This window comes from Diuraphis noxia, unplaced genomic scaffold, assembly GCF_037042655.1.
Source record: "Diuraphis noxia isolate RWA-SAM2 unplaced genomic scaffold, SU_Dnox_SAM2 contig0001, whole genome shotgun sequence".
Taxonomy (NCBI): domain Eukaryota; kingdom Metazoa; phylum Arthropoda; class Insecta; order Hemiptera; family Aphididae; genus Diuraphis; species Diuraphis noxia.
Window position 1 is genome coordinate 35,726,672 of NW_028301711.1, and position 18,803 is coordinate 35,745,474.

Consider the following 18,803-nt stretch of genomic DNA (forward strand, 5'->3'; position numbering starts at 1 on the left):
ACCAACTACCCATCATCAGATGATGGATAAAAATTAATTTACAATTATGCTAACTTATTTATAAGTTAATAAATATATACTACCCTTTATTAAAAAAAAATATATATAATTTGATGATCATATAGTAACCATTAGTACGGCAGCGCTCCCTGCAGTGTTAATTTATCTTCTCAATACACCCCCAGTTGGCATCATTTTTAACAAAGGTTGGTACAACAGTTACTTATTTTATCACGACGCTATCTTATGATATTATGTTATACTATCTCCTTGGCGTTCAATTAGATGGATTCTCTCTAGAAGACTCATTTTCTAGAAGTCTCTACAAGACTCGCCATTGTTATTTTTGTTGATGTAAAATAGTTAAAACACGTTTTTTGAAATCGTTGTTGATGGTTCAAATTTCAGAATGTTTTATAAATTAATGAATAAAAGTCATTGAAGCCCAATCTTTTTGCGTGTATTCTATTTGTTTGTAAGTAAATACACACGTCTATTAGAGTACACTGATACTAATGCTACAATTTACAGGAATTAGTCGCGCCCGACAGTAAAATGAGTTTCTTCCGTAAGTTTTTCGGTAGAAAGAAAAAAGAAAAGGAATCTTCGACTAGACCATTGGATGAAGTCGATGTATTGTATAAATTGCGATCCACCGAACAATTGTTGATGGCTAGACGTGAAATAATGGATACAAATATAAAAAAAGAGTTGGCTATAATAAAACAAAATAACATCAGTAATAAACGAGGTATACATTGGATAGAGTGCTTAAAATTAAAAATACTTAATAATTATTTCTTTAATGTACTGTGTTTTTTTGTTTAAGTCGCCTTGAATGCATTGAAACGTAAAAACTGTTACGAAAAACAGTCATCCCAGATTGAAGGAATTTTATTGACAGTCATAAAACAACGCCTGGCCTTAGAGAATGCTAACACAAACAAAATATTAGTCAATGTAATGAAATCTACTTTAAACACCGTTAAAATGACCAATCAAAATATGTAAGTATCATCAGTAGGGTTAGGATGTTAATGAATTTTGCATATTTTTTCTTTTAGTCGTGCACATCGCAGACCAAGTTATAAATTTGTTTTGTGCAACATAGAATCAGATACATTCAATTTTATTTTGCATATTTAGGGATTTTTATGAATAAATCCATATATTGAAAAAAATTGTAAATAAATGCATATTTGGCCACAAAAATAGTAAATAAATACATATTTTGTCAAAAAATACCTTAAATACAATATAAACCTCAATAAAAACCCATAGATAAGGCACAGTCGGTTTCACATTTAACGAAAATGAGAAAATATGAAACCCGTAGTATATAATTAACTTATCTTTATTACTTACTTAATTAAATATTAATTTACTGTAATTACCTATATTTTTAATTTCAAAATATCATATTTTTATATATTTGTATTTAAGTTTAAAGTTATAAAAAAAGTTGTAAATTAATTTAAAATACATTTCAGATTAGAAATAAAATTTTAAAATGACATGTTTAATTTTTTTTAAGGGCATATTTTGATATTTACTGTGCATATTTGCATGCATTTTTTAGTGTTTGTAAGGTCATAAACATCCTAACCCTAATCATCAGCATTGTAATTGATATGTAGCTGAATAGTTTAAGAATTTAAAATTTAGGTTTATTTATGTTTTAATCAATACTGAATGATATTAACTATTTATATGTTTAAATTAATAAATAGGTAATTTCTTAAAAGAATCTAAAATACTTATGTAATAAACTTATATAAAAATATTAATAATGATCAGCTACTTATGCTCTAAATGTTTGAATCTAACACAAATTACATAGTTATTATATCAATAATAGATATGTTATTACTTTTTACCAATATTGTTATAAATGTGAGTAATAATGATTTGACTGAAAAAAAATTATGGCAGCTGTTCTGTGGCACCATATCTTCCACAATAAGACAGTTGGTGGTGTTCTATTTACACTAAGGATTGCCAAAATTTAACGACTGACTCTAAAGGTTATCAATAATATGGAAAAGAGGTGGAAAATAAGCGAAATCGGTTGCATTTTGGTCAGGGCACGCTTTACTGTTTACTTCTCTCATGGAATGGAGTTGTAGCATGTGTACAGACCTTATTGATAGGAGACATGTTATTTTAATAATCAAATTAATTAAATAAATCTTTATAATTATTAATTTTATTTATTTATCAGCTCTCAGTTTTTTTTTTTTAGTATGATTTCAATGGTTGTTTTTCATGTTATAAACATTTAATTGGCCTAAAAGTAAAAAAAAGAAAATAAGACATTATTTATTTTTACAGCAATATAGATGATATTCAAAATATGATTGACGATATTGCAAAATCACATTGTCTAACTCAAGAAATATCAGAAGCCTTTTGCAATTCAACCACATTGGAAATTGAAGATGATGAGGTAAGATACTATTGCTTTAAGAAGATGTCTCTGTCTTACTTACAAACAAGATGGGGAATTTTTGTTAAAAGTTTTAATAGTGTGCTAATAGTTTTGATATTAAAGTAAATCGACCTATTAGGTATAAAATTTAAGATTAAAAGTTTGGACCCCATGTTGGTTTTTATCAGTATTATTATTTTTAAGTATGCCAAGACCACAGATAAATAAAGTAACTAGATAGTAGACTTAGTAATAAGAATGAAGCAAAGGTAGCCATATGCCAAAAGTGCAATGTTTAAAAAACATTAATAATGATAAGAATTTTTTAGTTGATAATAGTGTTAATTCATTAAATAATTAATTGTTAAATTAATGTTTGTAAATTTTGGGTGTTATTTTCTTAAAATTTAAAATTACAAAGTATAATATTATCATGGTTTATTAATAACATATTTATTTTTACACACAAATCTCAGTATTATGTTTTATTTACAGAATAAAGATATACAGAATAAAGTAAAGAGTAATGTAAAAATAAGTTATTGATAATTTAGTTATATCTACTATGTTTTATAATAACAATTACAATTTCATTGATTTGAAAATAAAATAAGTTTTGTCAACATGCATCTTTGGCTTACTAAATTTAATATAATATCAAGAGAAAACATTTCTCCAAATGATTTTAATCTTATTTTTAAGAACTTTATTGTTATTATAATGATTAATATTAATTTGTATGGTCATTCAAAAAGAGTTAAATTGTAACAATTTAATTCTGGAAATATATTTTTTCTTATATAAAAATGTTGATAACAAGCATGTTTAATAATTATTAATTTTTACATCTAGTTGTGGAACATGAAGAGATTTTAAGTTGTTAGTAAGATATAAAAATATATTTTTTCTTCATTCAAAATTATTAGAAATACTGATTTAGAAGCTGAAATAAGACCACCCCTATATTTAGATAAAAAATGTAGAATAATAATTTTTTTGCAATGACTATGTTCATTGGGGTTTTTTATTAGGAATTAGTATCTACAGCTGAAACAATCTAAATTAATATTTCTCAATGTAACCACCAATACAACATAGAATGTTATGTTTGACACCTTATAATTGACATAAATAATTGGAACTAACATAATTAAGGAGTTTCACTTTTTTTAAAGCAATATCGTTAATTTTATCTATAAAAACTTCTTATCATAATCAATTTATTTTTATTTTACTACACTTATATTCAAAGCGGAACCAATTGGATCATAATCAAAAGTAAAACAATTAAAATTAGACTAATTTTTAATTTAGTTCTTCATTTAAATTTGTTTGATTGCTGTTTGTATTGAAAAAAACGTTAGAATTATTATTTGAGGCGAAATGCCGTCCAATCTGTTCAAAAAGTAACTATAGGTGGTCCTGAGAAAATGTATATGTAATGTAAGTATATAACTAAAATTTGTATTTTGTGAAAATAATTGTTTGGATAAGGAAAAACTGACTTAACTACAATAGCAAACCCTAAAATAAAAGTTTTTTTTATTAGAAGTATATAATAGGGAATTTTTAAACTGAACATTTAAATTGAATTTTTAAGTAAACATATATTTAATTAATGGCACTATAAGTTTATAACTTCTCCAAGTTTAATTATGTTATTAGAGAAAACAGGAGACTAAAATCCTTTCAAAAATTTACTTTTGTAGTCGAGAAAAACAAAATTTCGGTCTATTGTTTGGGAATATTTTATTGTGGTTTCAACATGTTCAAAATTAAGAAAATATGTATTAAATACGTTTTTAGTAAGTACGCAAAAAATCAGCTGTAAATGAGTTAAGGGTTTGCGTTGCATATTTTATCTTCATCTTGTTATTAAATCAAGCAATATAAGCCATACTTAATTTATTACCAAGTTTTAAAACTACTTGTTTTTGATAGTTAAATAGTCGTTTTATATGGTCCCATCAAATGAAGCCTTTTTCAGATTCTAACACAAAATTATTCGCTAGTATATTACAAGCAAGTTTTATTATATGATAGGTATCTGGAATGAAAAATATTTTTGTTTTTTTCTTAGGGTGTTAAAATCAACATTTTATGTCATTATAACTTAAGCCAAATTCACAACCTAATATCATTAAGCAAGAAAAATTAGTATAAGCTAGGGTGACTATATGTCCTGTTTTAAATAGGATTATTCTTTATTTCAGCTTTGTGTCCTGTTGTTCTGACAAACTTCTTCCAGGACGCTTTTTGTCCCCTAATTTCAAGTATGTCCTATATTAATGCCTCCTTAGCTTTAATTACTGTTATTTATAATTTTTGGTATTGTATATTGATATATTATGTATAAAAAAATCGTTTTTTACTATATTTTTGTGCTAAATAATTAAAAAGAATAATTTAAAAGTCTTTACTTTTCAGCTATATATTGTAATTTTGGATATTTGTTTTTACTATAATTTTATTATTGTTGCATTTCATTGTTTTTGGCAACGTAAAAGTGTAATATTTACTATATAATAAATATACCCGATTATAGATCAAAAATAATAATAATAAATACTAATTATATTATTTTATATTTTTGTCCTGTATCTTATTATTTTAAATATAGTTAAGTTATAATATAATTAGTCACCCTAGTATAAGCACCATCACATGTAAAATTGCAAACATTTAAACCAGCATCATAAGCATGGGTTAATGCTGATTTTGTAAGTTCAGCTTGAGATACTTTTGTGATTTTATTTTATAGAAAATAACTACTAATACATTTCAACACTTCTGAGGCTGAAGTATAAATACTTCCAATATCTATTTTGTTTTGACAATCACATTGTCCCACAAATTTCTGTAATTTTTCATTCGATAATATTTATTTTTTATGGACATGGAATAAAACATAAGACTACAATGTTTATAATCAGGATTTATATTTATATTTAAATATCAGTAAATACTTCTTTAAAAACTTGGTTTTCCATTTATACTTAATATCCAACCACAAATAGATTTACAACTAGGTAGGTTCATAAAAGTCCTATATATTGTATATATAAATTATAATTTCATATCTAATACACCTAACCATATTACTAATAAACTATAAAGCTATTAAAGCTGTTATATGTTTTAGGATAATAATAGTTATAAAAAATTCCTTATTTTAATTGGTATAGCGACAGCCAACAGATTTTCTAACTTTATTTCTAAATTCATTAAGAAATACAATTTTTGTCATACCATTTAACTTATTACTTAATAAACTTCCACATTGGTCATCAAGTAATTCCATTGATCGTAGATTTTTCAATAGATCATCAAGGTTTTTATTTTTTTTTCTTGCGAGGCTTTGTTTTAATAATTTAATTTTTTTTCTTAGCTATATTTTTCTTGGTGTATTTTGTGTATTACGTTCACAGTTTTTGATTAGACAACACAATGAACTAATAATTGTTTTTTTTAATGAAGTAGCCCAGTGGCGTGGTGAACTTCATTAAGTTATGAGGCATAGTTATATTGTCAGACCAACCACCCACTCCACCCATCACAAAAAACATTAAACCATTTTTTTAAGATAAAATATATTTATTCATTTAAATAATAATGCTTTTTTTAACACATTAGATGATCTTTGAGGACACCCACCACCCCTCAAACTGAGGCATGTGCCTCAAATATAGTCCTTCATCACGCCACTGAAGTAGACAACACTATTATTGTATCAATATTTGTAAGGGAATCGTTTTGACTGGAGATGTTAAATTCATTTTTATAACAGTTTTCATATCTAATAGTAGATCTTCATTTACTTTTAAATGTGTTTCAACTATTTCAAGTTTATAATGTGTTGGAATTTTTTCTTCAAATGTTGGGCCAGGTGTAATAAATGGAACCGCCAAATCTTTTAAACATAACCGGTAATTTTGCCCTCGGCTAATTTTAAAATATGATGGTGAAAAATGTTCACTACAGAGAACAATACATTTTGGAGGAATGAATCCTTTTTGGCAAACTTGTCTATTCTAAGTTTTAGATATTATCCTTCAAAGGAAAACTAAAAATATAAACTATTTGTTTTAATATAAAACTGTCGGGTTATGATTTTTTCACACAAGTACTTATAAAGCGGACGTAGGTACTTACTTAAAAAATGATCTTTTTTATTTTTTTTTGTCTTATGTTCACACATCCATGTGCAGAGCATGACACTACCATAGTCTTATATTAATATAATTATATTATATTTGGCATATTATAAATTAAATGAAAACAATACAAATGATTTAAAAACTAAAAAATTAAAATTTTTATTACACTTAAATAAAAAATCACAAAAATCAGAAGTGGAAATGGTGAGAATACTAAATTTGATGTCATTTTTATCATAACATTTCAAATGTAAACATTCCCTTGTTGACATATGGTGGCCAGTTTCACAGGTTTATAATATATTTGTATAGCATGGTATACAAAGTCGGCTATTTAGTTGTTTAATATATCTATGGTTAAAATATTTTTGAAACTAAATTTTAAAATTATGATATTAATAAAATCCAACATGGGTACCCAGATCTAAATTTTATAATAGGTTGATTCACTCAAATATCAAAACTAACCGCTCACTATTAAAACTAGTGAACAAAAATTTGCTGTTGTTTAAAGAAACAATAGGTACACACAGGTGCAATATCTAAAATTATATCAAATCATAATTTTGGATATACAGTGTATAACACGAAATTAATTAGATTTTTTCTAAAAATAAATAATAATATAATTTAAACAATTTAAGGTAATATATGATTTCTCAGTCTTTTGTTAATTTAACAGTTACGTTTATGACATTTTATTGTTTGAATATTTAGTATACTTATTATTTAGAATTTTTACATTAAAAAAAAAATCTTAAATTAATTTATCTTTTATAGTATTTAAAAGTATAAAAATTAAATTAAACCAAAAATGTTGTTTTAATTTTGTTAACACATGGTTGTGCTTAATTTAAGTTTTTTTTTCATATATTCACATATTGAGATATTGTGTAAATAAAAACATCTATCTCAAAATGTTTATAAATTTGGTTGAATAAGAAACAGAGGGTAATATTGAAGTATAAATAGATGATTCAATTGCTGTCTGTTTAATAAATTTATTTAATTATTATTTATATAGGAAGAGTTACAAAAGGAATTAAAAAATCTTGAATTTGAAGAATTGGATAAACAAGTAATATATTTTGATCAGGTGCTTAATTTATATAGGTACTGACACATTTTCATAGTGTATAGCTAATTTTATTTAATTGCATTAAAATAGGTTGATATAATACTATGTTTATTTGTATACATTACCAATATGTGGGCGATACTGACTGTTAAAACTTTAGATACAATATTATAAAGTCAATGGCATTAAATCTAAGTATCATGGGGACAACTATTCAATTTTTTTGAATGGGTGGGTATGTTAGTGGTAAGTGTATGTGATGTTGTTAGTAAAATATATTAGTTGTACATTGGGTAAGGGTTGAATGCTAAATGTAGGTACACTCTGCTTTGGTGTAAAATTTTACATTTGTATGTAACTGGCATATGTAATTATATATATGTAACTATGGAAGTACATAATATATAAGTATCTAATTTGCTTATATATATATAAATATATATGTATAGTACTTGTAGTATAATATATAATATATAATATACAACTAACAATTATACAATTACAATTTGAAACATAATAATATAATATGGTTCACTTTGTGAAATCAAATATAAATTATTATTTATAAAATTATAACAGAATACTGTATAAAATATGGATAATTTTCTTCAGAAGTTTAAATTACGATAATATCAGATATAATTTATAAAAAAATCATTTCTCCTCCTATAGTTTTTGTTGTTATACTTATTAATTCAAAAAATTATTAATAGAGGGGACTTGGGAGTTATATTTAAAATATTTTCAATACACAATTACATTTTCAAAATATTTAGATTAACTATCAGCTTTTATATTTTATACTAGGAAATAATTCACATAGTTCCATAATACATCAAGACTGGCTAAGTTTATAACGAATAATAATAATGTGTGATATAATCAGTTCAAACTGGGTTGAAAAGGACCAGTCAACAAAAAAACAATCAAATGTTATAATTAGCCCAGAAAAAAAGCATGCTTCGCACGCAACCAAATTTTCATGTACATAATATATTTTTTTACAAAATAATTACCATCTTGCATGTTAATCATATTGGCACAAATACATACCTCACTAAAATTCCATAATTCAACATATTTACTAGTTCCTCTCAAATGCTAAGACAAGACATTTTATGGTCCTAACTCCTATGTAAATAAAAATAACTAGGAATATATTTTCAGTATTCATTAAAAGCGGCTAAATATAGACAAAAGTTTCATTGGACTGTTTTATTTATTATTAGTCAGGGCAAATCTCTCCTCTCCAGCTCCCAAAATATATGTCGGTGAGGTATAACCCCTACACCAACTACACTACCTGTCATATCAAACAGAATGAATTTCCCTTAAATTGATATTAATACAACTCTTTATATTTTTGTTTAAGTTAGCTTTAAGTAAAGTAGAAACTGCTTAACCATGTGTTTTTTATTGGTCATGTTATTTAACAGTACCATAAACATTTTTTGAATTAAATATTTCTAATCCAGTTTTTAAATTGCTTATGTTTTTATGTCCTGGGAAAAATGTCATATAAGTAGTACAAAATATTTTTTTAATATAAGATCAATAAGCTGATAACCATTTACAAAAAATCATGTTAAGTTAGGGTTTGCTGAACTTTTTCGGTATCATTTAAAGTCTGATAATACATTTTTAGAGAATCAAATGGAATTTTAACATTAGTTAAAACAGGAGGTTTAATAAGATGACTTAAAAAAAAAAGCCAATTGATTTCTACTTATTCATTACAGGTGAATCATTGATTATAGAATGACCTACACTATGACTCTAAATCTACCTTACTGCAGAGTGATTCTCCAATTTGAATAATTTATAGTTAATGTATTTCAGAAGGAGTGACCCTTAGGGAAGGAATCTAAATATTTTGAAAATGTTGTTTTATATAATAAGTAAAGGTTTGAAGATATCATGAATAATATTTTTAAATTACAACTGAATAACTAAATTGTTATTCTCTGTTCTTCTTTTGAATGTTGAAATTTTTTGAACTTCAAATTTATAACAAAAAAAATTTAAATATACATATATTTCTTCAGATTTTGTTGATTTACAGTATGAATTATTTATAAGGAAACTTGTATTACACTTTCAAGTTTATCGACCAAGCTTAAAAAATATTCATCAACACTAAAATATATTTAACAAATATAAATAACAGTAGAATGTTTCAAGTTTCTACAATTTATTCTTTTTGAATTACAACAAAAATTCTAAAGTTATTTAATGAGAAATCGTTATTTTCTTGTGAATTCATCAAATTTTTAACTTCAGAAACTCATATAAAATATTTGTGGAATACCATCCAACTTACATTTTTAATAAAGTTATATCAACATCTATACATTTATTAAACTAGTTAGATAGGTGGTATAATAATATGCTTGTAGCACTAAAATTATTAATAGTTATTATATTATAACCTTTATTTCATTAATTATAGTCACAGATATGATTGTAAATTGTTATACATAATAATCTATAATTGATTTTTGATGTAGCCAAGTAATTTTGTTTTAATAAACCTCGAAAGAGTTATTATTGTTAATGTGCAATGAATTATATATTTTTAGACCTATTTATGAGTATGTAGATTGTGTTGCAAATTATAGTTTCTATAGTTTCTATGCATGGTCGGTAATTTGTTTTAGATGATGTCTTGTAATTAGAGATGTTACGAACTGTTCGATCTTCAAACCGAACCGAACACCCAGAGTACAGTTCGGTTCGGTTTGAAAACCGAACTGGAAATTCCAAATAATCGAACCGAACCAAATATCTAATAGTTCCGGTTTGACCTTAAATATTATGGTTCGTAACATCTCTACTTGTAATATACATTTATACATCATGGTATGATATTAAAAGTGAGATTATTTTTATTAATGTGAGTATTGATGATCCTGTAAAGTAATTTTTTTCCTAGTAGTATATCGTGGTAATTTGCAAATGCATATTGTGTTATTATTGTTTATTGTAATTGAATACGATATGCAACATTAACTCTATTTAGTTATTATGAGTATAATAGAGATTAAATATAAAGTATTTGAAAATGTACTCCTTGGTAACCATGATAAAATAAAATATTATTTGTTTAGGAGGAATCACGAAAAGAATTAGAAAATCTTGAATTAGAAGAATTGGATAAACAAGTAATGAATATAGATCGGATTCTAGCAGTAAATTATCCATTGCCAGTTATGCCAACATTTGAACCTCTTGGACAAGTTGGACAAATTAAAAGTATTATAATTTATTGTTATTTTAAAATAATATATTAAGTATTAAGTATTATTTATTTTAATGAAATTTTTTTAGAAACATTTGAACGGAAAAATTCCATAATGAAATGAAAGAGTTATTTATTCAAACTAAGTATGGATAAATGATAGCGGTTGGTCAAATAAAACATGCTCCACTCAAAATATATTCAGAATTCAATAACTTATCATTGTTTTAATATAAAAATGTGCCTATTAAGCTTACCTCCTGATACTTTAATACAATTTTGATTTTTTTTTCACTTGTTACGACTTTTATCAATACAGTCATCACTAAATATGAAATGATTTTAGAATTTTTTTGATTTTGAAAAATGTTTTGCTGTTTTATTTTGTATTTTTATTAAAGCATTTTTTTTAAATTTATCAATTAATAATTTTTTTCAGTTATATTTAATCCACATATTGTATTTTTTTTTTTATTATTAAATCCATGTACTAAATAGTTTTAGATGATGTATTTATTATTTAATAATGAGTTTGTTATAGGAAAATAAGCCCCCCCTTTAACTTAAACACTTTTAACCTTCATAGAAAATATATGGTATAATTTGCATGCTTTGCCATTTTTAGTATTTGTGTGCCTTAAAACTTTCTTGTAAAAAATTTTACATTTGGTAACTTCACAATGGCTATATTATGTAATGTTAAATTTTATTGGAATGTTTGATAATAACATAATTATAGTATACATACATTATAATTTTTTATGTTTAGTTATTTTCATGCCAAAAAAACCCTAGTCTATAAGTTAAATCATTAATATCCGTAACAGTCCATAATATATCGACATTTCTTATAGATATAATAAAAATAATATAGTCAAATTAAATTATTAGAAACTATCATAATATATTCTTTGTTTATAACATTTCATTAATATTAATTTATGTTTAATACTTAATTTTTTAATAACAATAATAACTAGTGTTTTTATTTCAATACTATCTTTAACATTACCTATACTATGCATATCTATAATATAATTTTTTTACCACTTAATTATGAACTCATATATCTAAAAAGGTATTAAATATTGTTTGTACTAATTTATTAATTAATTATGTTATATTCTAAATTATTAAAACATCATTTTTTTTATGCCTTAAGTTAACTTAGGTACCTAACCAACCACAATGGATATTACAAATAATCTAATAGTGATTAAATCCTACAATTATTTTCATTTTTAAATAAAATTTTATTCTTGAATAGTACTCTAATCATGATAACTATTTTAACTGTAGTAAGAAGGAATGTAGAATAGGATTATGGTAGATGAAATCAATATTAAGGTAGGTATGGTTATGAAGACTTGGATTATATATTACAATGAAATACAAAATCCAACCTTGAGTTAAATGAATAATGCCAGAATAATGATTAATGACTAACAATCAGTGGTTGACTTGGAAATAAAGTAGTAGAGGTACTCTAGACTTTTAAAATGTAGTGTCCCTAGAATTTTAATAAAACTTACATATCCATGGTGGAGGGGGGGTCGCCCCACACCACTCTTTATGGTCGCTTTTAAGAAGCATAATAAATTATTAAGAAACATGTATCAATGAATCATAACATATAAATCATAATTTATTAGGTGTAACCGTGTAACTTAAGGTTCACTTCATATTAGAATTAGATATCAAATATTAATACAATAAAATTACAATTCACATTTTCAAATACAATTTTGTATTTAATTTTAATTATAATAAGGTTAGTTACAATAGGTAAGTTAAGTTTACATTACAATCCGTCCCATGCATTTCCCTCTAAAAAAGAAGTAGGGGTACTAGGGTATCCAAAAAATTAGTTGAGGTGCTCAGTCCCCCCTTTCCCCCCAAGTCAACCATTGCTAACAGTATGTTACAAAATTATATAAAACACAATAATAGTAAGGGCCTTTATTACAATGTTCAGCTAAATTTGATTTAACTGAAAGTTAAGGTAGTGGATGGTTTAGTGTAGCGAGTCTAGTATAAACTAGACCATTATTACAGGGTTTCAGGTGTTTCTATTATTGCTACCTAACTAGTAGTTAGATAACAGTACAATACAATGCTTTTAATTGATTCATAAAAATTAGGTGTTGTAACAATTAATAATTAAACATGATCAATTAAATTGATTATTTTATGTTTAATTATTTGAATTTAATGATAAATAATCTCATACGAAAAAAGATTCTGTACAAAAATATGCCAGTCTTAATTTTTAAGGAGATATCGTACTTTATATTCTATACTTTATATTACTAGGTAATACATTTTTTATTAAACTGTTTTTACTTGTACCTATCAAACAAAAAATATCTAAAATAAAAATAATAAATTAATATTTGAAATGCTTATGAATAGCTTAGAAATGACTAAACTATTTTAACACTATACCACATACCCCTTGGTCTTTAGCTACTGTTTTTAATTTTGTAATTATTATTTTGAAAATTATTAACTATTTTTAATTATTTCTTTTCTGACAATTAGATACAATTTGACATCAGAAACCCCTATGCCGAATATTAAAGCATCTTTACTGCTCCTAAAGACATAAAATATATAAAAAAAACTTAATTATTGTAAAATCTATACATTTATATTCATTATTAATCTCAGATCCGATTTTTATAGTCACAGTCCATCTCCAGATGTATAATATTATGTCGTAGGTACCTATAATTTTTCGTTTATGTGTGATTTGTGTATAATATATACTGTATTTAATTTTTTTTTTTTTACCTTTAACGATTTCTAAATGGTTCCGAAAATTTACCTCTTGGTGATTGTATTCTCACATGCAATCAATTGCACCGAATACTAAAGGAAATTGAGCGATCTTGAACATTTTCATTTTTATTTCAACAATATCTTGTACCTACAGGGATTTAAAAAAATGAACTAATTGATCCCGCAAATAGCATAAGAAACATTTCGTTCAGTTCTACTTGGGGAAGATAACCAAATATATCTTTCACTGTTATAAGCATAGCCCTCAGAACATAAAAACGTAGTGTAGGTACCTAAGTAGTATCCGACTCATTGAGGCTAATGTCACACTCCCAAAAACAGTATTTCGCTTGACGCCTATATTCAGGACTGTAGCTACGTCTCGTTTTAGGCCCTAAACAAATTAATTCCAATCATTGAATGAATTTTACTATGTGGTTACCAGGAAATTCTTTGAAGAGGCAGTATGAAAGAGGTATGTAATATCTCTCTCCATAGAAAATTACTATCTACGGCCTCACCTATATTATATTACACAACAATACAACATAATAAACACAATAATAATAAAATAAAAGTATAAAAATAAATAAAAATACATTCAAATTTTAATCACTTAATAATCAATATCATAGGTAATTAAATGAAAAAATAACTATAGTCCGCGATACGAAAAGTGGCCCCTGTGTACCGTGACCCGTTGCAGCTTCCCTACCCGTTAGCCATTGGTTCTCGACCTATACAACATAATCAGTGGTTGTGCCACTCGTAATACAATTTTAGTTGACTTGTATTTTTTTTTCATCCTACATTTTACAGCTGTCCAGACTATACTCTATAAAAAAGAGCATAATATGAGCCAAAAAGATTTTCCTCTTTTGTCTAAAGGAAGACCATCAATATTAAACCACAGTTCTAGTACATATAGATTCTGAACAGATGCAACATTTTTTAAGATATGTGTTAATCCATGGGATATTCCAAAATTAATATATTTACCACCTCCAATATTGGTTATATCAACAATTAGGCCAGACCAATGGGTAGATAATAATGTTTTTGAATCAATAACAAGAGACTAAAGACATTGTAAGCTATCTACCGATTTCAATAATTTGGTTGCATTGCTTCTTGGAAGTCTTGATAATATAATGAAAAAAGCTAGCTTTAATTGAAAAACCAATGGATCAGATAAAATATTGTTAGAAGTAGAACTATTTTCAGTTTCAATAACATTTTGATTTTGAGATTTTCTGAAGAAACAATAGGTACCTATAGGAACAATAGTCTGACTATCGATAAGAGGGAGAGTTATCATTTCAGTTTCTTTTTTTGTAGGATGTACATTTTCGTAAGATGCAGAGAAGGAAATGTATATTCATCAATGCCAGGAAGTTATAATCTTTTTACTCTACAACCCTTGGATAAATTGCAGCTTGGCTTGAAAGAGTACTTAGGCATATTTATTTTGTATATACATGGTGATTTTATTATCGAAGAACACTCATTATTTAAAAAAGTATTGACTTTTTCAAAAAATTTTTTTACATAGTTTCAAGTTGTTAAAAAACAAACGTTTTTATTAAAAAAATAATTTTTTATGCATAATGAGTGTTCTTCGATAACAAAATCGCCCTTTATACAAAATAAATATAAAAATAAATCGTTTCTATTTAAGAAAATACAAAGAAATAATAATCATTTTATGTATTATATTTTTAACTATTACCAGGAAAGGAGCTAATGACGGGGGCGGGTGATTTAGCCATCCCTAAAAATAGTCAAGCTGAAATCAGTTATCTGAGTAAACATAGAGTGAAGCTGTACTGTTTGAAAAAATCCTAGCCTATATTATTCACAAAAAGTATCTGTTCCACTTCTAACCTCTAACCTAACCAGGAAAAAAATTCTAGCGCCGTGCCTGACTAGTCACTAATTATAACAGTGCTATGACACTCTAAAGTAAAAATTAAATACTCACATTTATAACAATATTTCTTGTTTATTTGTGGCTTGTGCACCAATGGATCACCTATGTAGTTTACTAAGAAATCATTAACATTTAACAGCATATACTTACTAAAGTACATTTATAAAAAGGTTATAAATTTCTTTAGATGATCATATTATTTTCACAGTATTAAAATTTGTTTCAGGGTAGTTTATAGGAAAGATAAAAAAATAAAATTTATAAAATAGCAAACAAATTATATTAAATAAAATTATACATTGACTGTATGTATTAAAATAAAATACCTAATTAATAATTATAATTATAATAAAATTTAATTAACTGTTAAAAAAATGTGTTATTGTAATATTTTTTGTTTAAGAACTAAAATAAACATGTAAAAAAAACCCCACAGTAAAATATATTAATCCAAACAAATATACATATATTATACGTAATTTAATTATTATAATATATAATAATAGTTAATTTAGCTAATTAGATTATATTTTTAGGTAAATCTTTAATATCCCTTTGATTTTAATTCTTCATAACTTCATAAGGAAGGCGAAGTGTTAGATAAATTTGATAACATTTTTGGGATGTTGGTATTACATTCTCTTTATACATCAAATTGTCGTGGTAAAATTTCTTTTTCAGCTTCTTTGATAATTGTTGTCATTATACCATATTTCCAGTTATTTTATTCTTTATTGTGTTTGTTTTATACTATAGGGAATAGAGTTGTTATTCCATCATGTGTGGTCAAAAAAATTCGTGAACGTTATCCTGAGGAGAACATTATATTACCTATGTCCTATATGTTGGTTTTCAAAACGCGTAATTCGTGTAATCTATTACTTAATACAATCCATTAAACATTTAACATTATAATTTATAATGTACTATATAAAAAAATAATATCAAATATGTAAGTTGTTTTATTGTAGTATAAACCTACTATAGACTTATCTGTAATCAATTTTATGAACCCCCCTTTTTTTAAGCACTATATTTTCACACAATAAAAAAAAATTGGATTTTTTTGTTGTATAGTCCTTTAATGTATAGACAATGTCGTGATGGTGTATCTATATTACTGCAGTATTATAATATAATGTTAAACATTAAAACATCACACAGTATTACAGTAATGTCGAACAGACCACAGTCACAGTGTACGACTGTACGCAGAGTAGGTACAGACGGATGCGATCGAAGGCCGACGGGACTTGCTAAGGTGTGGGGGAGTCCTGGCAGCTAAGCAATCGGCCACGGAAAGTTTAATATATTTATAACTTAATAGCAGGCCATACACGAAAGGGTTATCTGTCGGATTTGTCCCTTGGCCGACCAAATCGCTCAAGTTGATATGTACGTAAATGGGATAAAAATATCACAGACCGCGAATCGAACGTTATCGCTAAAGATATTTTTGGAAGATACACGTATATATAATAATAATAATTGACTATATAGGCGTTATCGGGATTGTACATTTAATGTGCATGATACATAGATTATTATATCATATTATTATACATATATTACTATGGTAGATTACAGTGGCGCCCACGTAGGGTACGAAGTGGTGCAATTGCACTGATTTCTCGTAGGTCCCGGGGCCTACATACATTCGAGAGCTCCACTTTGGCCCCTTGATCAGACACTATAAATACATAACTATTCATCTGGTCCATCTGAATATTTAGATCGTTGAATAAAGCGTAAAGAGTTGGCAGTGCCAAATATGCAAACTAATAAATTTGGGGGCCCTATAGTTATAACTGCACTGGTTAGATACCAATATTTTTTTTTTCTTTAAAGCGGGAAACTTGTATATTTTATTCAGAAAATCATATAATTTTGCGTACATTTTTTGAAAAAAAAAAACATTAATAATTGTTTCTATAAAAAATAACAGCAGAAAAACGCAGACAACATATTAATCATAATAGATTCCCAAAAATCTATGGACTATGGGTGTTAGTGTTTCACAGTATATGTAAAATATGTAGGTATACATATACTGTAAACTGTATAGGTACGGTATAATAGTATGATTGTAATATGTGATGAATAAATACCTACTACAAATCGACTTTTTTGAAAGTGGGACATTTTTAGGTTATTTGCGGACAGCGGGGCACTTATCTCGAAAGCGGGTCTGTCCCGCCCAAAGCGGGACGTATGGTCACGTTATATATACCGCCGCGCCGTCCACAAGTAGTACAGTGGCACTGTGGGGTGTGGAACAGTGAACATTGCCACTATTATTATGGTAACGTAAAATATAATTATAATATGTAGGATATGGGTACATATTATAATCATTAAAGATATTTCGACTTAACAATGAATAAATTATGATCAACGTTGAATAAACGTATTTTCATAACGAAAAATATACGAGTATAGACGTCAAGACGACGAGAAACTTTTAAACTGTGTAATTTTATTTTGCAGAATGGATGGCGGCACTATTGTATTTTCGTTATCCAGATTTCTGACTTATCCGTAGATTTTTGTAGAAGATTTTTCATTTAAATCAACGAACACATACTGAAGAAAAATTGTATCCACGTGACTGCGACAAATCTGTCAGTGTACCTAAGTTGCAGTTTAATAAATCATCGGCGAACGTATGGACAGACCATAAGTCCTTAACCATATTGTCAGTGGCGTAACTATGGGGTAGCGACTAGCGAGAGATAGCGGTCGTGACCCCAAACATTTTTATGGGGTCGCAAGAGTATCATTTTGCTACCCCAAACTTATTTATATAATTTAGTAAAAAAAATCCGCGTCAGTGTGTATTTACTATTTATTTATCTTTAAATAGTTATCAAGAAAAAAATACGTTATTTGTGAATTTTCGCGGTACCACACGATTGCGTACGATGTTTCTTTTTGAAAACACGATTGCGTACGTTAATACGATTGCGTACGATTTACTGTGCATCGTTGCCAAATTTATGTTTTTAATTTTGATCAGTAAAATTTTAATTTTGGAAAAATGACTTAAGTTATGGTACCACTTAAAAATCTCAATTTTCGATAAATACCTATGTTATAATATAGTATACAAAATAAAATAATAAAATGTTAAAATAATATAATAAAAAATAGTTATTCAATAATAATAAAAAAAAAAATTATGGAAGTAATCC

General features: G+C 26.2%; 1 protein-coding gene across 6 annotated transcripts; it reads left to right on the forward strand.

Annotated features, from left to right (window-relative positions):
• The first annotated feature begins 281 nt into the window (after positions 1–281).
• On the forward strand, positions 282–11,656 carry LOC107165159 (charged multivesicular body protein 4-like). Of its 6 annotated transcripts, none has more exons than XR_016189435.1 (7): positions 282–475; positions 532–751; positions 830–1,007; positions 2,332–2,446; positions 7,610–7,681; positions 7,754–7,909; positions 10,771–10,908. XR_016189435.1 is itself a non-coding variant. In XM_089216091.1 (7 exons), the coding sequence occupies exons 2-7, from the start codon at positions 556–558 to the stop codon at positions 11,023–11,025; spliced, it is 741 nt and encodes a 246-aa protein (XP_089072217.1). In that variant the 5' UTR covers positions 282–475; positions 532–555; the 3' UTR covers positions 11,026–11,656. The 6 variants fall into 6 exon arrangements, 3 of the variants coding, with proteins under 3 accessions (XP_089072217.1, XP_089072218.1, XP_015368744.1); XR_016189437.1 differs by having other exon boundaries at positions 7,610–7,663; XR_016189436.1 differs by having other exon boundaries at positions 7,754–7,894; positions 10,771–10,906.
• The last annotated feature ends 7,147 nt before the right edge of the window (positions 11,657–18,803 follow it).